A 20,000-nucleotide genomic window follows, 5' to 3' on the forward strand; every position below is an offset into this window, starting at 1 on the left:
TTCTCGTTGACCGGTTCGCGCGACTTTCGCTTCATTAACACCAAAAATTCTTCCCACTCAATCCGGCCATTTCCGTCGGCATCCACTTCGTAGATCATTTGCTCTAGTTCGGCCAGCGTTGGGTTTTGGCCCAGTACCCGCATCAGATCACCGAGCTCGTCGGCCGATATAGCTCCGCTACCGTTGCGATCAAACAGTTCAAACATTTCACGAAAATGTTGCTCTTCGAATTCCGATAACTCCGAATCGGCCATCATGGTTGGTGTATGGTTTTTTTATATTAAATTTGGTTACGATGAATTTTGAACTGTAATTTGCAAACTTTCGTCGTTTCGGGAATCTCTGGTAACTCGATACGGCGGGAAATGAATCGAGTTTTTGGGAATTGCCCGGCTTCCATGATTCGTACACAAACAAGATGAAAATGTGTTTAACAAATTTCCTTCCTATTTGGGATCACTTTATTGTAAAACTCCAATAGGTGTTAGCGAAATCAAATCATAGTAAAGGAGTTACCAGAACAATGAATCTTTAGCAACAACCAGAATCGACATTTTATGAAGAACCTTTCTCGATTTATCGGCGGTAGTGTCGGTAGTATTCCGATTCCTGTTTGGTGACAATCTGCTTGTCCCGTCTGTGCTTTAGCTATTATAGCCGAGTGATCCGAGGGGGGTGGGCTGTAAAAAAGGAGAAAACTGTAAAATCCCGGAGGACGAGAAAACCACCTCACCGAATTTCAGCGAAACGAGCGCCAAAAAACCGCCGTTCAAATTTTCGAGTAAAACCCATTTTTCGAGCACAACAAAGCGAAAAACTCGAGCTTTTTGAAAAGTCCCTTTATTTCGAACAGCTACCCGATCAGCATAAAAACTGCAGGAACTCTGGCAGTTCTTGTAGTTCTTCGTTGTTTTGGTTTGAGGTTAAAAATTTGGTGGAGGTGTTGTTGGTGGTCGATTTTCCCTTGGTTTTTTCGCAATTACTTGGGGAAATTGCAAAGATCGTCCTTCCGACACCTCTAGAAAGCAACCAGAAAGGGTTTGTGGTGCTGTGGTTGGGTTTCGTGCGTGTCGCTGTTGTTTGGTCTGGTCGATGATGCGATCGGTGGGTGCCAACAACGACCCAAATAATATTGCTTCAGACCTGCTTAAGGTAGGAAAATGTCTTCAGAAAATACGGTTTTGTTTGCTGCAAGACGTGCCTCTCGATCGTGACTACTCGAGGGAAGGCGTGTCTGCCTGCCTTGGTTACCGTCGTGCGTTTCTGTTAGTTTCGTCTCCGCGGAATCCTTGAATCCACCATAAGGTACCAAATGTTTGTCCGTGAAAGGGTTGTGCAGATAAGAAAGATCCTAGACCGTGATATTCCGTGGATTTAAAAAAAGGGTCTTAATGAGGACTGCGAGGTGTAGTTTGTGAGGTTTATTTTAATATACGCAAAGTGCCGATTACAATTTGCTTGGACAATCTGGCCATATCATAGTGTAAAGGAATCAAATGTAGAGATAGGCCCTTGCTCAAGAGATATGGTCCGATTAACATTCTGTGTCGAGGGCTCCGGAAAGAATTATTGCTGGTACGTGTGTGTAAGTGATCCGGTATCCCCGTTACTGCCACGACGCTGTTCTACCGGCTAGAAGGGTCTCTGCCCTATCATGCGTGAGAATAATTGAGCAACTGTGCTATAATTGAATTACTATCGTGTTCTCGCCCAACCATTCTACGATTCATGTGCGGAAAAAAGGAGAGGGGTGGCGCCTCGTACCGAGTCCACAGTTCATGGGTTGGGAAAGATTAACGAAAGAGCCATTGTCGTAGAGGGCTGGAAACCCTTTTTATGCTATTGCACCCGCAGCGGACTTGCAGTGCCTTCTTAATGGCTCGCGAACCGTTTCTCTCTCTCACGTTCGGTTACTCTCGGTGCTGCATATTGACCTACGTTCTACACGCCTTGGCCAAAGAGCATTTTACGGCGCATCCCAGTCCAACAACAGCTGCAGCGTTCGCAGCATAGGCTACTCTCGCTCGGAATGAAATCCATTCATTCATACTTTAGCTACTACCGCTTTGCAAGAACTCTCTTTGTGCGCGCGAGAACCGTGAGAGAATTGCATGTGTGCGCATCCTATCATGCACATCATGGACACAGCATCAGCTGATGTCCGGGGACCGAACGATTTGCACGATTGCTTGATTGCGATTTTACAAAGAATGAAAAATTGCTCCATTGTCACGGAAGCAAGCGATAGGGAGTGTGTAGTGTCAGGACCATTGAAAGAAATTTCTTTTCTTTCGCAGGAGAGCTCCATGTCGGGAAAACGGCCGACGGATTGCCACTAAGTGCGGTGAAGCTTTTCCGAAACCATCGTCGACACCCACCCACCCACGGCTTCTTGTCTGCGCTGTCTCGTCGTCCTTATCTGCCCTGCCACAAAGAAAGGAGAATAACTGCATCCGGACTTCTTCGATCGTCATTCATATGATTTCGGAGTTTTTCGGCTAGCTTTGCTATCGTAAATCATCCCGCGAAACACGAAGAAGACAAGATCAAATTTAAAATAGCCTAAGGCATCCAGGGCAATGAGTGGCGACTGTAAAATGGTTGGTGAAGAAAGTTTGGCTATGCTGAAGGGCAAACCGTGGCACACGTTCATCGAACTGTCGGGTAATAGATCGATCTTTGACAGTAAGTACCTAGTCGCTCGGGGGACATTTCACGGGTTTTCGATTTTCGCCATGTGACCTATCCCTACATCCCTGTTTCATTTTTAGCAGAAGAGGATGATAGTGGTGAGGCTATATCGGTTGGAGGAGAACATGGACAGCGATCGGCACAAGGCAGTGCGATAACGGGGCAGCAATCGCATCACCCGCAGAAGCAATCATCGTTCCCCGGCAGTACCATATTAGCAGGGTCTGGTACGGATTGGGGTAGCATTCAGAGCCGGCCACGTGGAAGCGTGATGCGGTTGGATCGAGCCGATATGGGATTGTACGGAATCTGCCCCGAAACGGACCCATTCTACGCGGTGATCTGTGATATTTGCGAAAGCGTGGTCAAACCTCAGGGATTGCAGAAGCACATGAGTAATCGCCACCATTCCCACTACCATCATGCCGCCAAATTGAATGCCAACGGTAACACGAGCTCTTCCACGACCGCCTCCGGAGCGCTTAGCTCTGGCTCTACTCCTACACTAGGGAGTGCCGGCAACGGGAACGCCACCGCGACTAGTGCCGGTAGCGGTAATCGCAGCATAGTTAATGACCAGCAACTACTATCGGGAACTTCTTATGTTTCCTCGGGAGATAAGACTGATTACCGTAGCAGCAGTGCAGCGGAAAGCGTATCGCGTACAGATGCTAGCAAATTATCGTCCTCTTCATCGTCATCGTCGGCGTCTAGTTCTTTTTCTGGACCAACAGCGGGCATATCATCATCTGGGCGTTCTGGAGAGAGCGATGCGAGTGGCACAAACCTCGATTCTGGATTGCTTGCAGTGCCACAACCTGCCAAAGTCAGAAGTTCCGGAAGTGGCAAGACGAAAAGCAAAAATGCGAAATCAACACACTCGTCCAAATCGTCGTCTGGCTCTGCAAGCTACGCTCCTTCTGCAACGCTTTCATCATCCTTTGCGAAAGCCTCTATTGCTGCCCCATCTTCCGACGGTGGAAATACGATCAACATCCCATTGGCAGACTTCGGTGGCGCTATCGGTGGTGGTGGTGTACCGGTGGTTCTCATGAGTAATTGCTCCGTTGTACCGGATAAGAAGGCAACCTTTCCTATCGCAAGTGATGGAAGCTCTGGAGTTACTACAAAGTCACTATCTACGAAACGGGCTTCCAAACAAACCTCTTCCTCTTCCTCCAGCTCATCTCCATCGTCCTCCTCGTCCTCATCCTCTTCATATTCATCCTCCAACAGTAGCAACAGCACCAGCAGCAGTAGCAGTCACTCGAGTAGCAGTAGCTCTAGCAACAGCTTTAGTAGCGGCAACGCTGCTGGTCAGCATAAGTTCTCGAGCGAGAAAAAGAGTGAACGGTCGCGGGATTTTGATCCGGATAGACACTGTGGAGTTGCTACACCGGATGGCAAACGGCATTGTACGAAACCGCTGACTTCCTGCAAGGCACATTCACTTTCCCAGCGACGAGCAGTGTCGGGCCGTAGTAAACATCTGGACAAGCTGATTGCCGAACTTCGTACTCCCGGTGTATCGAAGGAACAGGAGAACATATCCGGTACATCCGGAGTTTTTCTTGAGGCGATCGAATCGAGCAGTAATTCCTCCACAAGTTTCGATGCTACCGATCGCCGAACAGTGGCCACTGGATCGAGTAACGGTGGAACCGGTGTTGGTAGTGGAGAAACAATCGTGCGGTCTAAAACGCCTTCAACGGTTTCAGTAACGGATTCGTCAGCACATGCGGGTCGCACTTCGACCGAAAGCATGGCGAAGCTGCTTCATGCGCCCGGTCACAGAAGTGCTAGTCCTGCTTCACATAAAACTGGTACCAGTGGCGAAGGCAAAAGTGAGCGATCGAAACACAAACAATCTTCGCGATCTTCTCACGGTGGAACCGATCGCGGTGGATCGACCGCTGGTACCACCGGCCAAAGTCACAGTACGAATAAATCCAGCTCGCATCATCGTTCCGGAAGTTCCTCATCGAAGCATGGTGGACAAACACGTGACTCGTCTTCAAGTAACGTAACCACTGTAACCACGGCAGCAACGATTGTTTCCCAGCCGGCACCACCACCAATAGTTGTGACGTCGCAGGCATCGCAGCAAGCTATGCAGCATCAACAGTTGCTGCAGCAGCCGACTGCATTGCCCCATCAACAGTCATTGCTGTTGGCGAATGCGCCTACCGATATGCTTACCCAACATTATGCTCTTGGTGAATCTGCCAATACTGTTTTGACTGACCATACGGCGACGATCATGATGGATCCGGGATCGAACCTACTGAAACTTGCCGTTTCACCTGGATCGTTACAATCGACCGTCGAGACGGGAGATGGGACACACCAGCAGTACTCTACCTCTACTGCTGCGAACGTCAACATGATGCAAGATCAGCTAACAGTCACTCTGCCCTTATCTGTGATAAATTCAATGAACCTTTCCGGTACGAATTTGGTCAACATGGCTCACGGCTGCGGAGACGGTTCGCTAGCTCCTAATGCGTCATCAGGAGTACTTCCGAACACGGGCCCTACCGGGACAACGTTGTTGACCACCGCAGTTGATACTGTCGAAACGCAGCACACTGCCGAGGCCTTTATACCGGCGGAGTTGATTGAGCAGCTTCCTCTGGTAGCGGCTAATGGGACGGATCCGAACACTGCGTACCGGTTGGCAGCAACTGGTAACGCCGGAACGGGTATGGGTGGCGCAACTATTACGACCGGAGGAGTAACCGTAGACGATGGTGGTCTAGCTGATCTGGCCACACTACCGAACTTCAACGAGCAGATCAACTACACACTTCAAACAGTTCTAGCCCAAAACCTGCAGAGCGCTGAAGCGACAGCCGAACTCGTCGACAGCATCGACGATATCGTGCCGACGATAAGCCTGTTACCAAGCGCTGCAAATCCCTTGGTCATACCGCAACTGCAAGGCGAACTAGGGGATTCCATCATTTTGACCCCAACACAATTGACCACCCTATCGCAGTCGCTGGTCGATCAGCATTTCATCGACAATATGACACTGAAATCGGCCGAAATGGAGATCGGACTAACGGTGAATGGACCGGTCGACATACCGTCCAAGCTGATGCTGCTACGTAAGGTTGACGAGGAGTTTATACGTGAGCGCCAACAACAGCAACAATCAGCCCTTCCGTACCAAGCAAGAGCCGGGCAGATGCTGGACGATATGCGGGGCATTAGAATGTGGTACAGTGCATTACCGAAACCGTTACACGTGAACACCTTTCAGCTTCGTCGTTTGGCTGGGGGTTTTGTGATGAATCGGAAACTGCTCGCCCTTCGTAAGAATCTTTTAACCGAGGCCAGCTTACTGGGGGCTGGTGTTACCGGCAGTGGTTCGGCGGGTGGCAACCAGCAACAGAACAACTCTCCTAGCACAGCAGCCGCTGGTCGTAGCGCATCGGGAAGTGGTGACATCTTGCTGTCGTCGTTATCGTCTATTGGAAAGAGCAAATTGGGTGGAATAGGAGAAGGAACGGGAAGTGTGGTCGGAGCTGGAGGAGGTACGAATGGGACTGTAGCTGGCATTAATGTGGTAAGTCCGATGATGGGAAGTCCGACCGGTTCCGGTGGCGGGATCGGTATACGCAGTGGCAATACCGCACCGGTGAACCGTGGGCAGCGCCGCATGCTGATAGCACAGCCTCGTACAAATCCGTTTGCTGGCGAACGTTCAGAGAAACCATCCTGCTTGCTGAGTAACACATATTTCCGCAATTTGATCACTTCTATGCAGCAACAGCAGCAACCTTCAGCTTCCAATGCCAAAGAAGGAATGACTCTCGTTGACAACAACTCAATCGATCGGTTGCATAGTCTGAAAAGGAGTGCATCCACCCTGACAACGCTGTCGAACAAGCGGCTAAAGATTATCAACAATCTTCACAACTCCACCGCTCCACCACAGATGCTCTTGCAGGGCTCGAGTTGCAAGATGAAACCGAAAGTCTTATAATTGCTGATTAACGTCTTCGACGTTCCCTTGCAGCTGTCTATCGACTGATCTAATGGATCCACATCCAATTTAATGGGACCGATACTTTCCATTGTAAAGTAGCCGTTCTTCTTTGGCAGTTTTTCGCGAGGATATTACCTCAAATGTGACCGGGGAACCTTGGAAGGCAAATTCCTAAGGACTCGTCGCATTCTTCATTCTTTGCCAACTCCTGACATGCAGTTTAAAAATACAAGCCGCGTACGCTTATGTTTATTAGTTTAAAATTCATGAACCATTTCTTCATACCGACAGAATCGGACGAAACATCGAATACTTTAAGCGAAAGTGGCGAGAGATTATATACAGAAAATAGTCACGCTCTCCTTGATGTTGCGATTTAGGCTAAAGGACTTAGTAACGAAAGGATAAGCGTGTAAGGTTGGAATTCTCAGAGTATGTTTAGTTTAAATTGCTTTAACTTCGTTGGGATGCTGGGGAGAACTAGTGAGTACCGTTTTCCAACTGTGAGGCCCTCCGTTCTGTGTAGGTAAAACAATGGTCGAGATGGTCAAGTGGGGAAGAGAAAGAAGTGTGATAGTTAGTTTATTAAGTTGATGTACGTACGCTAGACAACTAAAGCTAAGATGTATTACGGTGTGTAAAATGAACAAAAGGACGTTAAAAACGAAAAATACCTGTTTTTAAAAGGTAACATAAGAACATCAATGTTTCCTAGTTCCAATCGGCCAATCGAAACAGATCCTGCATGCACTCGCATGCCTTGCTTCAGATTCGTTTTATATAAAACACTGTCAACAAGGAAGCAGCTACTAGGCGTGTTTGAGGATGTAGATCTGAGTCGTTTCTTGTCCAAATACGTGGCTTTCTTGATGTACCCTACAGCAACATATGGTGTGTATGGAAGTCTGGTTGGTGTTCGAATTAATATCGAAATGTTTACACTTTCTTCGGATTTAAAACATTGACATATTCCACCTCAAAAAAAATACAATAAACATATAAAACAAAAGAAAATGCTGTTCTCGCTCAATTGCTCAATTGCTCGGAAGCAAAGAAAGACTTCAATGCTGGTACACAAAGGGATCCCTGCAGACGTAAATTATGTTTAGTTAATAATAAATGTATTCAACTAAAATAGTCCCCTTAAATCATAGACCAAAAAAAACTGGGCTAATGCCTTCGGTACTGCTTTTTAAACTTGTCGAAATGATAATCATCCGTGGCTTTCTTTGGAATCCGATCATCGTTGCGCTGGTCACCACGCTGTCCACCCCGATGATGGTCGTCCTGATAGCGCCGCTTCGGGGGTGCAGGATTGTCGATTCGATAGCGATTGTGCTGCATAAAATTGACGGCCATGTTCGAGGGAACAAAGTGGGATGGCAAATTCTTCTTCCGCTGTTGCTCTTGCATGTACTTCAGCTTGGCTTCCTCTGTGGCTTCAATGTTTTTGATTTTTGCTTCGATACCCAGATCAATCTCCGGTATACCGCTGAGCATTTGATTGGAAAGCATTTCCTCCGAGCGCAAGGAGGAGGTTTGGCTGAGGTGAGCAGGAAGGGAAAGCAGGGCCGCTTCCTCCGGGCTCAGGTATTTCGTGGACGATTCGCCATCGATCGGTTTATCCTGTTGCTGGGCAATACCTTTTCGTTTACTGAGTTCTTCTTCAATATACCTAGGAGTGATCAGATAAGACGATTTATCAGTAATAATAGAATATATCTAAAACAACAGCATAACTTACTTCATCATTTCCTCGTCTTCATCGCGCTTGTTCGTCTCGGCTGAGAACTGCGTACCTATTCCTGTATCGTACGGATCCTCAACGGCCGTTTTCAGTTTTCCTGCTTTCAGCGCTTGCATATTCACCATGCCGCCGGTTTTAATGTTGAATGGGTCTTTCTGTAGGTAGTGGTGATAAACAAAAAAGCGAATGCTTAAAATTCCTTGCTAGTTCCTGCTACTAAACTGAAAACAACATACGTACCACAGTAATCTCTTCCTCAATCGTCACTTTCTTTCCTACTGCGAGGCTCAGAATATTGACCCCATTCCGTCGATTCCGTAGCTTTTGCCGTTCTTTTGTCTCCTCTAGTTTGGCCCTGGGAAGAAATCCGGATTGAAGAACAGTAGCCGAGTAAAAAGGTTGAGTTTGTACTTACAGAACTTCTTGATCCGTGTCTTGTTCGGACGGTTCATCTTCCTCCTCGCTTTTGGAGGGCTTGCGCTGACGAAGAGGTTTCCTGGACTTCTTTTTGAACTCAATCTTAACCGGAACATCGTCACTATCAGACATTTTTACGATATTACGGCTAAATTTTCCCAGAAAGACGAACGAAAATCTCGAAAATCCCAATCCTTTTGTTGACAAACTGTTTGTCAGAACGCGCTTGTCAAAAATCGATTGTCAAAACACACACACGATACGCGGTACAAAAATCAGCTGCTCCTAAAAATGGGGAAATTAAACAAGAAATTACTCAATAAACCGAAAGTTGCCACGAAACCATCGATTACTGAGGCCAAGAAGGTGGTGGGCCCGTTCCCCATCTACAGATCCACACCGGTACAACTGAATGGACCGGAACCAAACAGTTTCAAGATCCCGGTGCCGAAACGTAGGGCGACGAAGAAAACCACGCGGGTCGTAAAAGGTGGTGATGGCGAGACCCGTTCCGACGATTCCGCCGAACAGCAGGAGGACGGATTAAAGGTGAAGAAACTGCGCAAACTGGCCATCTCTCGGTTGACGAAGAAAGAGAAAAAACAGTTCAAAAAGGATGAGATGTTGAAAAAGGTCGAGCTCACGAAGGCAGCGTTCAAAGAGGAGAAGGAACGAAAGCAGCGTGAAAAGACGGTCATTACTGGCGATATGCGGCCACTGCTGGATGCACTTCCTGCGCTAGATTCGCTGTATCAGATCAAATCGTCCGGCAAACTGAAAACGGGAGTGCCTCAATTTGATAAAAAGGCCAAGCCGAAAACGAAAAAGCAGCTCAAAACGGAACGATTGAAAAAATCCAAGAAGGAATTCATCTCGCGGTGTCGTTCGATTAAAAAGGTTCTCAAGAATAAGGAGTATCGGAAGGATCCGAAGAAAATGATAGCGGACCATATAAGAAATACGCGCAAAGAACAGATTGCTCTGCTGATGGGGGAAGCCGGTATCTAGAGAGAGGATCGGTTAAAAGCATTCATTGTATTGTTAAGTATTTTGTAAAAAATATGTGCGAATTAAATATTAAACTAAATAAATCAAACGTTGCAATTGTAATGTTCAACAGGCAGCTGTTTTAAATAGGATATACTCACACAAACCTACAGTAAGAAAGTGTTTTAATGTTCCATCTCAAAGCCGTTATTATCACGATAACCTGAACTACTAGCTATATTTTGTGTATCTTGTCCCAGACTGTCGTTCGGCAGTTTGATAATATTTCTCCTTAACGGATTCATGTCATACAGGAAGCAATTTACAGATAAACTATCAGAAACTAGCATAAGCATCAATGGCACAGGAATCTTTTGCGAATGGTAGACCCTCTGCAAATCTCTTAAATGTGGCATCGGCTCCGAGGACCTGAAATAGTGGAAATGAGTTTGAAATTTAGTTTACATTTCAATACTACAACAGCTAACTTACTTTCGCACAAGTATCCTTGCGATCGGTAGCGGAGGAAGAGACTTTTTGAAGCCTTGTGCATCAGATGGAAATAGCTCGAAGGTGAGATGGAGAACTGATTCATTCGGTGCCGGTCCATCGTTTCTTCCGTATTCTTCTTCAGTTGTACTACGAATGATATCAAATCGTTGGAACATTCGCCGGAACCGGTCGACCAGTGCAAAGCAATCGCTTTCATCCAAATGCGGTTTCTTTGGTGTAGGCTCGTAGGTTTCATCTGTTTGTGAAGAAAAGGCCACTTCAAGCGGCACGCCAGGACCACGAATGTGTTCCTTATATTGCAGCATTGATTTGCATACGGTATCATACATTGTGGAATGCTTTTCTTTTTCGCTGAATGTTTCTCGAGGATTTGGTTGATGGAGCATTTCGTACAGGTTACTCCAAACACATCGTTCCTCTGTGGATAGCATGTCCATTTCCTCTGGCTGGTAAGTCACGCGGTCGGGATCGTATCGAAGCACGAAGTATCCGACACGATTCAGCAGGGAGTATACTTGATACTCCTCAAGCGTCAGGTAACTGCTGTGATGGGATCCCAGGAACAAGCTATAGCCTTGCTCGATCGACACGACAACCCCGTTCCATTTCACGAAGAGCCGGTTCTACGGGAAGAGGAACGATATGTACAATATGCAGATTATTGATGTATGGTGAAAACAAAATGCTGGTGGAATCGAAATTACCATTTCCATTAGGAACAGCGCCTCGTAGCTGTCGACGTACTTTCCAGACGAGTCTTCGTATCCAAACGCTTGCCATTTTCCTTCGGCACGTATGATCCGTACTCGCCGGTTATCGTTTTCCCATACACCTTCCGAGATGCATTCAGATTTACTTACTCGTTCTTGTGCCAGCAGACGCCGGAGATCGTCTTTCATTCGAGCGAGATCATTTTGCCGGTCAGCATCCAGATCATCCGTCGATACCAACCGCGTGAACTGAGCGTTCACTTCGTACGTCGATGTATGATGCTGTAGCAATTCGCTCCCACTACGGAATGTAAGAATATCTTAAATTTTCTTTCCATTTACTTATCTTTCCCATTTTACCTTAATAACGACGATTTCTCTGGCTCGGCCATGTGGCTCGACTTCTCCGCGTGATATTAAATTCCGTTGTTTGTATACAAAACTGACATTTAACGATGTTTGAATTTCCTAAAGTTAAACGAGCCATTTTTGTAAAATTCACTGCCTACTTCGGATGTATTTAAAGAAATCAACACCTATTTTAGTTGATAAAGCACCGCAATCAGTCAAAACTAAACAGTCCCGTTTATACGTTAAAGGAAATTCGGTACATGTTACAATACGTTAGAATTTATAAATAGGCAGTGCAAATGGGGTCAACAACCCGAGTAGCATTTATGTGCGTCACAATTATTAGTTAATGTTAGTAGCACGAAGAGCGATACTGTTCAATTCAATTGAATCTATCGTTCGAATTGTTTGCTTTAATCATTTGCAATTTGCAGCTTCTCGCTCTGCTTCCATTCCTCATTCAATTGCACCTTACATCCCAGATCACGCAATGCAGACTTGATGTCGTTTGCAATGCTGGGATGATCGGTCAAGGCCTTGTTAAGAACCTCTTCCGCGCCATGTACAATGAATGTATCGCACTGTTCACGCGACCGCGATACCATGTTCCGAATGGCCCAGGCACCGTTCCGTTGCACTACCTTGCTAGTGGGATGTATCTTCATTGTTTGTACGATTGTCTCCGCTATCCCGGTTTCGAACAGCGCTTTACTGTTGCCGGGATCACGCAAAGCCAGGGTCGATAGGCACACCAGCGCATGTCGAGCGAATGTTTCGTTACTCTTGTGACGATTAAGGGCCGATTCGAGGAGTGGCGCTGCTCCGCATTCAATGATCTGTTTCTTTACCGTATCGTTGCCGGCCAGTGCTTTCAGCAATTTACATGCTTCTCGTAGTACCTTGACAGAGTCGTCGAATTCCACCATCGCATCGAGCAGAAACTTTAATCCACCTGCTTCTTCCACAGTTTGGCAGAATTCATTGCGAACCGTTAGTGAGGCGATAGTAAGGATCAACTCACACACTATGTCCTGGTCCGATTTGAATGCTTAACGGTAGATAAGAAGAAAAAAATGTATTAAAATTTCGGTCAAAGCAGATCATGTTCGCGGTACTTACTGGTAAGCAACTGTGTGATTTCGGTCAGCATTTCGCCAGCCAAAAGACGGGCATGTTCGTGGGCCTTGCCGAATTCCACGCGTATGTCGTCATCTAGAATCAAGAAACGCAATAGCATACACGCATTTCGGATGATTTCCGGTTCGATACGGCTAAGCAACGCTTTGAGCGTCGTAACGGTAAGCGTCTCCTGCATTATTGTTTGGCGATTCATTTCATGCAAAAGGCACGCTTTCTGCAGCCATTTTAACAGTTCGCATATGATTTGCTGGTCTTTAGCTCCTTTCAGCAGCTCAAGAACAACCGAGAGTGAGATGATATCGAACACATCAGGCTGCTTGTTGATGATAGCATTCGCAGTAGCTATAAACTTTAGTCGAACCTCATCATTAAGTGCCTTGTTACTATGTAGTGCCTTTACAACAAACTCGTAAGCACCAAGCTTAGCCGCAAGCACACGATGTGGAACACTCTAAAAGCGGAAATCATAATTATATTTTCATAAAAGCAGACTCAAGCGCATCTCTAGTCTCACCTGCTTGCACTCCTCAATGATCACTCCTAGCTGGTGGCTCACTTTCTCTGCCTCATTCTCATTAATAGTCTGGTCCGCGATCAGCTTCAATTGCTCGCAACTCTCGTTTAGCACGGGCACTCCCGTCTCTGGATTAAGTTTCAAATCCTTGATAATATTTCCCAGATGAATGCCTTGAGCCTCGAATTGCTTGATAGTTTCTTCTCGGGCTTCCTCCACGGACATGGAAAACTCCACGATGTTCTCCTTCATCACCTCGTCGAACGTCTCCTGCGTGATTACCTTCGCCATCGTAATTCTCTGCCAAAGACGTACGGATTATTCGAAAGTTATCTTCAAAACGATTTACTAGCCTACTCACCTTTTTTCCGAAATGTGTTGGTGGTACAGGAGTTGTGAAAGTTTCGCCTATCTCCCTTCACAGCTGTGCGTTGTTTGTCGTGTTATTGAATGGAATGTGAGGTAGATTTCGACTCACTTCCGCTAGCGAATTCAGAAAAGAAGAGAATAACTGTTTCCAGATCGCCACCAACTTTTAAAACATTAAAATTTGGAACAAAGGTCCACGAATCTTGCACAAACTCTCTCCCCGAAGCAGAAGGAAGAAGAAAACTAGAAGAAAGCGGAACCAAAACAACGTTTGACATCGGGCCAGTTTGTTATGAAATACCGCGGACGAACTCGGCCCGTAACTTTCAGCGTGTGAATAAAAGGTATTTCATCGGCAATTTTGTAACTTTCTTGCATCATAACTCGGTTCTATCTTCATCCGCACAGACTCAGCTTCAACAGAAATGTTCAGAAAACTATCGTCGGTGAAGCGAGTGTGGCAAACGCCGCACCGCTGGCTGTCGTCAACGCCGGCACCGAAGATCAATCCGGCGGTGCTCGCCAACATCAAAGCCTCCGACCGGTACAAACCCGGCGATCGGTACAATGGCTTCATCTGCACGCAGGCACAGTTCATAGCGGACTTTAACATGACGGCGTACATGTTCCAGCACGAGAAAACGGGCTGCCAGTACCTGCACATCGATCGGCAGGACACAAACAACGTGTTTTCGGTCAACTTCCGTACCACTCCGTTCGATTCGACTGGTCTACCGCACATTCTCGAGCACAGTGTACTCTGTGGGTCCGAGAAGTTTCCGGTGCGCGATCCCTTCTTCAAGATGCTGAACCGTAGTTTGACCACGTTCATGAACGCCATGACGGGACCGGACTATACGCTCTATCCGTTCAGCTCGACGAACGAAATTGATTACCGAAACCTGCAGACCATCTACATGGATGCTGCCTTCCGGCCGAACCTAAAGTACCAGGACTTTTTGCAGGAAGGATGGCGCCTGGAGCATGCGGAACTGCGTGATCGCAGCTCAGAGTATGTGTTCAAAGGTGTGGTGTACAACGAGATGAAGGGTGCGTTTGCGGAAAACTCGGCCGTGTTTGGGCAGCAGTTCTTTAATCAAATACTTCCCGACCATACGTACGGTTACGTATCGGGTGGTGACCCGTTGGCCATTCCATCACTGCGACATGAAGATCTGGTAAACTTTCACCAAAAATACTATCACCCTAGCAACGCACGTATCTTTAGCTACGGTTGCTTCGATCTCGACCGTACGATGGCGTTCGTCGATGGACAGTATCTGAGCAATTTCGATCGTATTGATACGGGGTACAGTATCATTCCCCCCCAGCCTCGGTGGACGAGTGCGCGCAAGCAACACATTGAATGTCGATACGACAACATGGGTGCACCGATCGAGCGCCAGAACCAGATTGCAATCGGTTACCTGATGACGGACATAACGGATGTATACGAAACGTTCCTGATGCACATCCTATCGGAGCTGCTCGTCAAGGGTCCCAATTCGTACTTCTACAAAAGCCTCATCGAACCGAACCTGTCCGGTGGTTACAACCAGCTTACCGGATTCGATGCGCACATCCGTGACACCATGTTTGTGGTGGGTTTGCAGGATCTACCGCGGGAAGAGTTCGAGCACGTGGAGCAAATCTTCGATCGCACAGTAGACGAAGTGATCGAAAAGGGTTTCGAGAAATCACACATCGAGAGCGTACTGCATAGCATCGAGCTAACGATGCGACACCAGACGACGCGGTTTGGTTTGGGGCTGCTGTTTAATCTTACCCCACTCTGGAACCACGATGGTGATCTGATTCGGGCGATGAACGTGAGCGATTTGGTGCGTACGTTGCGTGAAAATATGGCTTCCAATCCAAAGTATCTGCAGCGTAAAGTGGAGTACTATTTCCGCAACAATCGACATCGCCTCACGATGACGATGTCCCCAGACGAGGCGTATGATCGCCGGTTTATCGAATCCGAACGCCAGATCCTGAAGCAGAAGGTGGCACAGCTGAATGAATCGGACCGAGAGCGGATCTACCGTGAAGGGTTGGAGCTGTCGGAGGCACAAAAATCGGTACCGAACACTGAGGTGCTGCCCTGCTTACGGTTGCACGAGATAAACGCCAAAGCGAGCCCACAAACATCGATCGAGCAACGTTTGGTGAGCAACGTACCGACGCAGCTGTGTCGCGTCGATACGAATGGCATCGTCTACTTCCGGGGTGTACTGGACGTGAGCGGTCTAACAGATGAACAGAAACACCTACTTCCTCTGTTCAACACGATCATTACACAGTTCGGAACGGAGCAGCACGACTATCGTGAGTTTGATCAGCTCGTCAGCACGAAAACCGCTGGCATCGGTTTCAGTACTCATCTCGTGGAGAACGTGGATAACAATGGACAGTACGAGTTCGGGCTATACTTCGGTACCTATGCACTCGATCGTAACGTGCCCGATATGTTCGACATTTTACGGCAGATTTTCAACGAAATCAAGCTCACCGATGTTGCCCGGTTTGAGATGCTGCTGGAAAACTATGTCTCGGAGCTATCGGTTGGCATCGCTCAATCCGGTCACATGTACGCAATGCAGAACGCTTCCGGGCTGGTGACTGAATCGGGACGCCTACGTGAACGTCTTTCCGGTATAGAACATCTCGCATTCATGAAAGATCTCACTCAACGACACACACCCGCCGAGATTCTGGACAAGGTCCGTTCCATTACGCAACTCTTTTCGGGAGCCGGATTACGCTGTGCGCTCAATTACACGCCGAGTTCGGAGGCGCCAACGTTGGAACATTACCAATCTTTTATCAACAGTGTGCCACTGCGTAGTACGGCTCGGGTTTGGAATGTCTCCCGTCCATTGGTTGGCCCCGATAGCGCTAACATTAGCTGCCGTCACACGGTCATGAACATTCCGGTTAACTATTGTGCGAAATCGTTGCTCACCGTACCGTACACTGATCGCCACTATGCACCACTGAAGGTCCTGGCTAAATTTCTGTCCGCCAAATATCTGTTGCCCGTGGTTCGCGAGCAGAACGGTGCTTACGGAGCTGGTGCAAAGATTACCAGCGATGGTTTGTTCAGTTTCTTCAGTTATCGTGACCCGAACTCACGCAGCACGCTGGATGTGTTTGATGGGGCGTACGATTGGAATGTCGATAAATTGCCAAAGCTGGACGAGCAAACGTTGTTCGAGGCCAAGCTTGGTGTGTTGCAGCAGCTGGATATACCGATCGCACCACTCGATCGTGGTATGGATCTGTTCCGACAGGGTATTACCGATGAGCTGTTTGATCGCCATCGTCAGGCCGTGCTAGAAGTCGGAAAAGAGCAACTGTTGGAGGTGAACGAACGATATCTGCGACCAGGTGCTCCATCGATTACCATCGGTAAGTCCATCTTGGGCCCCGAGAATGAGTCCCTTAAAAAGGATGGTGAATCGTGGACGAATTTTGCCTTGTAAAGCGCCCTTCGTCTGTAAATAATTGTTATCAGCTAATCAAACAAATAAAGCCACCGCCGCACTTTGGAGTAAATCAAAGTCGAGATAGTAATGTTAGAGTATTTACATACATAAGATAACGTTTATTAATGGGAAAAGATATATCGATAGCATACTTTCTTTATATAAACGGTATTGCTCACTCCACCAGACAGCCGAAACGGAAGCCAAAACTAACTTCGCCACGTTGGTCCAGGTAATAAAGGGAGAGAATAATAAGCATTATTACATCCATTAGATAAAACTCCCGTCCCCCGCTGTCCATCAGTGGTCCCCATAAATGCTTCACGTAAGGAATGATTCAATTGTTTAGCTTAATCGCTTATTACAATCCTTTTCAATCTGCGTGGCGTATCAATGGGACCCCGGATGAAGCCATTAGTAAGAAAACAGGCAAAGTGCCCAGTTTCCTCTCTTCCGTTATGATACATAAAATTGCGAGCATTTTAAAAGCATTATGGTTCCGGGGGTTGTCTTTGCTTCACCTTCTACCTGTAAGCATTTATACTATACAATATATTAAACAACCATCTTACGCATGAGGACCCACTTTCCAATCTGCCAAACCTAAAACAACCTCTGTTTTTCATGAATAAAAGGATAGAAAATAAATTTTGTAACAAAAAAAAAACAAACAAACGCAAAAGCAGCAAGACTGGAAGTCCAAACGCCTTCACTATATTGCATCCCTGAATTGATCAATGAATCGAGCTTGGATTGCCGCAGTAGCGGGAGTTTCGTCATACTAATCAACACGAGAAGCAAAGAGATGCCCTAATCACACCTACAAGTATATGTATAAAAAATAATAAACCTTCACCCTTCACTAGCACACCGCCACAGGTATTATCCTGCAACACAGGGTTATCAGTTCCGTATTTCGTTCATCCATTACTCTAAAATGGGAGTATAGGCATAAAAAGCATCGTTTTCGTGATCGTCGATCGTCATTCCTAGCCCCAACCCTCTCTCTACTGAATATTGTAGCGATAAATGGCCACGCCTGCCACACCGATTAGTATAGCACCAACGAGATAGCCCCACATTTTAAGCTGAAATGGATGCGAATGCGGTAATGAGTACATGTCCGCAAAAGAACACTGATGGATTTCACCTTTTACCTTGGATGATTCGGTAGTTTGGTTTGGTGGCGTCACCTTTGTCTTTTGTTCCAGCTTCTGGGCTTGACCGAGCATCTTCTGGTACAGATCCTTCTCGTTGCGGGCTTCTCGTTTCGATTTCAGAATCAGTTTCGATAGCTCCTGCAAGGCGAATGGCGGTTACGATAAAGAAATCACACAAGAGGAATGCATATCCACTTACTGATTGAATAAGCTTATCATCAACATCAACGGTGGCAGCTTTTTGCAGTAGAGCGATCGCTGCCTTGGTGTCACCTTGTGCATCGTGAATCTGGGATTGTGAAAATGAATGCAAACATTTAATCTCTTAGCATTTAAATTGTTGATCACGTTGACGCCATTAGCAACAGTACCTTTCCCTTGCGGAACAAGGCTTTGGCATTATTAGGCTGACACTTGAGAACGGTATCGACAGATTTGAGTGCTGCTTGGTACGCGGATATTTTAAGCTGTGCCAGTGCCAGATTGTTGTACACCTTCATTCGATCCTCTAGCAGGTCTTGCAGCTCAGTGGTTGTTAGCTGGAAGGGGAATAGACGTATTGACCGTATAAATGATTGCGAATGAACCTTTCTGCTGGCTGCATTCATACCTCAACGGGTGCTGCGCTACCAGGTTCCATCATACCGCCGGCACTAACAGTATCGTCCAGATACTCAAGCGCCCGGCGATAGCTCTGTATGGCTAGATTGTACTCCTGTCGTTTCATCCAGAAGTTACCGCGTAATCGCTTTTTGTTACCAATCTCCTTCCGTGAGGTATAAGTGCGCGACTCCAACTCACTTTCCTCCTTTGTGGACAGCAGCTCGACCGTGTAAGTGATTGTCGCGTTCGGGGGAACGCTTCTTTTGGGATCGGTTTCATTGTTCAGTCCAATTTCACCGTAAGCGAACCGCGGGTTCACCACGACTTCGGCCTGTTCGCCTTCGTTCATCAGTTTCAGCGCCATGTCCAATCCTTGTACAACCTACGGAAGCGGATAACGGAAGTTACCGGGGATACCGGGATTTGGGGGGGTTGCGACCGTACGTACCTCTACGTCATCTATCTGCACTACCGCTTCATGTTCCTCTTCAACGATTGTGCCATCCTCCAACCGACCGGTGTAGCTGATGGTGGCAATATCTTTGCTTTCTGGTCGCATCTCCGTAAGTCCCTTCCGTAGCACCTTCTTAAGCAGCGTGCCATTTCCCAGGATGTCCATGTAATCGCTCGATTCCGTAGAGCCCTCCTCCTCGGACGAGGCAGCATCCTTCTTGAGGTCTTCCTGTTGGAGTGGCTGAACTGAAGAGGTTCCTGGAACCGACGACGAAGACGACTGAGCTAGCTCAGCCCGTTCCTGCTCATTCAGATTCGAAAGATCCTCGAACGAGCTGCTGCTTGATTTCTCTGCATCCATGTTGGAAACTAAGCTTGAAATGACTGAAATACACAGAGCGAGTAAACTTCCGTTAAACGAACGATCTGCATAAACTGGTGCGTAGCCTACTAATCACATTCACCAAGAGTAGCGGTCCCACTTCGTTTTAATCGCCAGCAACGTAGCTAATCGATAGATAGGTTGCGTTCCGCCCTCCCTCTCTTGATTTGCTCCAAATCCCCCTCCTTGAGTACGGGCCACCGACGAACTTTCTTTATCAAACTCCTAATTCCTGCTGGCTAACGCGCAGTGACGTCGTCAAAAACTGGCACTCGAAAGTTGTTTTGCTGAAGCGAGCGCGAGATGTGTGGTAACCGATTTGCAAATTTCGCTGACCTGGGTCTTGGGAAACTCGTTTATTTCTCGTTTGCCCTCGTGGCCGTGAAACGGGGAGGCGCGATATGGGTAACCCCAAATAATTAATTCATGAAAAGGATGTAAGTTATCTTTACCTGAAGTGATCGAAGAGCGGAGCGACTCA

The 20,000-nt window shown here is 47.1% G+C and overlaps 8 protein-coding genes across 11 annotated transcripts in view; 3 read left to right on the forward strand and 5 right to left on the reverse strand.

Annotated features, from left to right (window-relative positions):
* LOC125953372 (calmodulin-beta-like) overlaps positions 1–257 on the reverse strand; it is a 453-nt gene extending 196 nt beyond the window's left edge. The window contains exon 1 of the mRNA XM_049682877.1: positions 1–257. This exon is cut by the window's left edge and continues 196 nt beyond it. Within this exon, the coding sequence (XP_049538834.1) occupies positions 1–257 (257 nt within the window).
* A 672-nt stretch (positions 258–929) lies between these two features.
* LOC125956488 (serine-rich adhesin for platelets-like) lies at positions 930–7,384 on the forward strand. 3 transcript variants are annotated; one of them, XM_049688411.1, is made up of 3 exons: positions 930–1,152; positions 2,298–2,685; positions 2,772–7,384. In XM_049688411.1, the coding sequence occupies exons 2-3, from the start codon at positions 2,580–2,582 to the stop codon at positions 6,680–6,682; spliced, it is 4,017 nt and encodes a 1,338-aa protein (XP_049544368.1). In that variant the 5' UTR covers positions 930–1,152; positions 2,298–2,579; the 3' UTR covers positions 6,683–7,384. The 3 variants fall into 3 exon arrangements, with proteins under 3 accessions (XP_049544368.1, XP_049544370.1, XP_049544369.1); XM_049688413.1 differs by having other exon boundaries at positions 2,775–7,384; XM_049688412.1 differs by lacking the exon at positions 930–1,152 and adding an exon at positions 1,546–1,585.
* On the reverse strand, positions 7,071–9,046 carry LOC125956493 (telomere length and silencing protein 1 homolog). Its single transcript, XM_049688420.1, has 4 exons — positions 8,848–9,046; positions 8,673–8,787; positions 8,430–8,587; positions 7,071–8,360 (listed from the first exon to the last, which is right to left on the reverse strand). The coding sequence occupies exons 1-4, from the start codon at positions 8,979–8,981 to the stop codon at positions 7,856–7,858; spliced, it is 912 nt and encodes a 303-aa protein (XP_049544377.1). The 5' UTR covers positions 8,982–9,046; the 3' UTR covers positions 7,071–7,855.
* A 52-nt stretch (positions 9,047–9,098) lies between these two features.
* LOC125956494 (ribosome biogenesis protein SLX9 homolog) lies at positions 9,099–9,994 on the forward strand. Its single transcript, XM_049688421.1, has one exon. The coding sequence runs from the start codon at positions 9,141–9,143 to the stop codon at positions 9,855–9,857; it is 717 nt and encodes a 238-aa protein (XP_049544378.1). The 5' UTR covers positions 9,099–9,140; the 3' UTR covers positions 9,858–9,994.
* Positions 9,877–11,475, reverse strand: LOC125956491 (uncharacterized). The gene is made up of 4 exons (XM_049688417.1): positions 11,420–11,475; positions 11,054–11,360; positions 10,329–10,972; positions 9,877–10,265 (listed from the first exon to the last, which is right to left on the reverse strand). Exons 1-4 carry the CDS (start codon positions 11,449–11,451, stop codon positions 10,022–10,024), a joined length of 1,227 nt encoding a protein of 408 aa, XP_049544374.1. The 5' UTR covers positions 11,452–11,475; the 3' UTR covers positions 9,877–10,021.
* A 129-nt stretch (positions 11,476–11,604) lies between these two features.
* LOC125956490 (armadillo repeat-containing protein 6 homolog) lies at positions 11,605–13,546 on the reverse strand. The gene is made up of 4 exons (XM_049688416.1): positions 13,426–13,546; positions 13,065–13,364; positions 12,530–13,001; positions 11,605–12,458 (listed from the first exon to the last, which is right to left on the reverse strand). Exons 2-4 carry the CDS (start codon positions 13,353–13,355, stop codon positions 11,824–11,826), a joined length of 1,398 nt encoding a protein of 465 aa, XP_049544373.1. The 5' UTR covers positions 13,356–13,364; positions 13,426–13,546; the 3' UTR covers positions 11,605–11,823.
* LOC125956489 (presequence protease, mitochondrial) lies at positions 13,532–17,018 on the forward strand. Its single transcript, XM_049688414.1, has 2 exons — positions 13,532–13,777; positions 13,842–17,018. Exon 2 carries the CDS (start codon positions 13,859–13,861, stop codon positions 16,916–16,918), a length of 3,060 nt encoding a protein of 1,019 aa, XP_049544371.1. The 5' UTR covers positions 13,532–13,777; positions 13,842–13,858; the 3' UTR covers positions 16,919–17,018.
* A 595-nt stretch (positions 17,019–17,613) lies between these two features.
* Positions 17,614–20,000, reverse strand: part of LOC125956492 (peptidyl-prolyl cis-trans isomerase FKBP8) — a 2,433-nt gene continuing 46 nt past the window's right edge. The window contains exons 1-7 of one of the 2 annotated variants that reach the window (XM_049688419.1): positions 19,972–20,000; positions 19,133–19,521; positions 18,692–19,066; positions 18,453–18,620; positions 18,281–18,370; positions 18,079–18,219; positions 17,614–18,009 (exon numbers count right to left, since the gene is read on the reverse strand). The exon at positions 19,972–20,000 is cut by the window's right edge and continues 46 nt beyond it. In XM_049688419.1, the coding sequence (XP_049544376.1) occupies positions 17,929–18,009; positions 18,079–18,219; positions 18,281–18,370; positions 18,453–18,620; positions 18,692–19,066; positions 19,133–19,498 (1,221 nt within the window). In that variant the 5' untranslated portion in view covers positions 19,499–19,521; positions 19,972–20,000 and the 3' untranslated portion in view covers positions 17,614–17,928. Of the gene's footprint in view, positions 18,010–18,078; positions 18,220–18,280; positions 18,371–18,452; positions 18,621–18,691; positions 19,067–19,132; positions 19,522–19,588; positions 19,612–19,971 lie in introns of those variants that run through there. The other variant, XM_049688418.1, reaches the window with a different exon arrangement.

The sequence above is a fragment of the Anopheles darlingi genome, chromosome 3 (assembly GCF_943734745.1).
Source record: "Anopheles darlingi chromosome 3, idAnoDarlMG_H_01, whole genome shotgun sequence".
NCBI classification, from domain to species: domain Eukaryota; kingdom Metazoa; phylum Arthropoda; class Insecta; order Diptera; family Culicidae; genus Anopheles; species Anopheles darlingi.

Bases quoted from the DNA above. Each gene is read 5' to 3' on its own strand.
- LOC125956489 (XM_049688414.1), top strand. From the start codon at position 13,859: ATGTTCAGAAAACTATCGTCGGTGAAGCGAGTGTGGCAAACGCCGCAC.
- LOC125956490 (XM_049688416.1), bottom strand. From the start codon at position 13,355: ATGGCGAAGGTAATCACGCAGGAGACGTTCGACGAGGTGATGAAGGAG. The intron at 13,002-13,064 runs GTGAGACTAGAG...TTCCGCTTTTAG, and splicing joins TCATTGAGGAGTGCAAGCAG to AGTGTTCCACATCGTGTGCT. The intron at 12,459-12,529 runs GTAAGTACCGCG...TCTACCGTTAAG, and splicing joins AATCACACAGTTGCTTACCA to CATTCAAATCGGACCAGGAC.
- LOC125956491 (XM_049688417.1), bottom strand. From the start codon at position 11,451: ATGGCCGAGCCAGAGAAATCGTCGTTATTAAG. The intron at 11,361-11,419 runs GTAAAATGGGAA...TACATTCCGTAG, and splicing joins GAGAAATCGTCGTTATTAAG to TGGGAGCGAATTGCTACAGC. The intron at 10,973-11,053 runs GTAATTTCGATT...CTCTTCCCGTAG, and splicing joins CGCTGTTCCTAATGGAAATG to AACCGGCTCTTCGTGAAATG.
- LOC125956493 (XM_049688420.1), bottom strand. From the start codon at position 8,981: ATGTCTGATAGTGACGATGTTCCGGTTAAGATTGAGTTCAAAAAGAAG. The intron at 8,788-8,847 runs GTAAGTACAAAC...ATTTCTTCCCAG, and splicing joins GACACGGATCAAGAAGTTCT to GGCCAAACTAGAGGAGACAA. The intron at 8,588-8,672 runs GTACGTATGTTG...CACTACCTACAG, and splicing joins TTGAGGAAGAGATTACTGTG to AAAGACCCATTCAACATTAA.
- LOC125956488 (XM_049688411.1), top strand. From the start codon at position 2,580: ATGAGTGGCGACTGTAAAATGGTTGGTGAAGAAAGTTTGGCTATGCTG. The intron at 2,686-2,771 runs GTAAGTACCTAG...TTTCATTTTTAG, and splicing joins TAATAGATCGATCTTTGACA to CAGAAGAGGATGATAGTGGT.
- LOC125956494 (XM_049688421.1), top strand. From the start codon at position 9,141: ATGGGGAAATTAAACAAGAAATTACTCAATAAACCGAAAGTTGCCACG.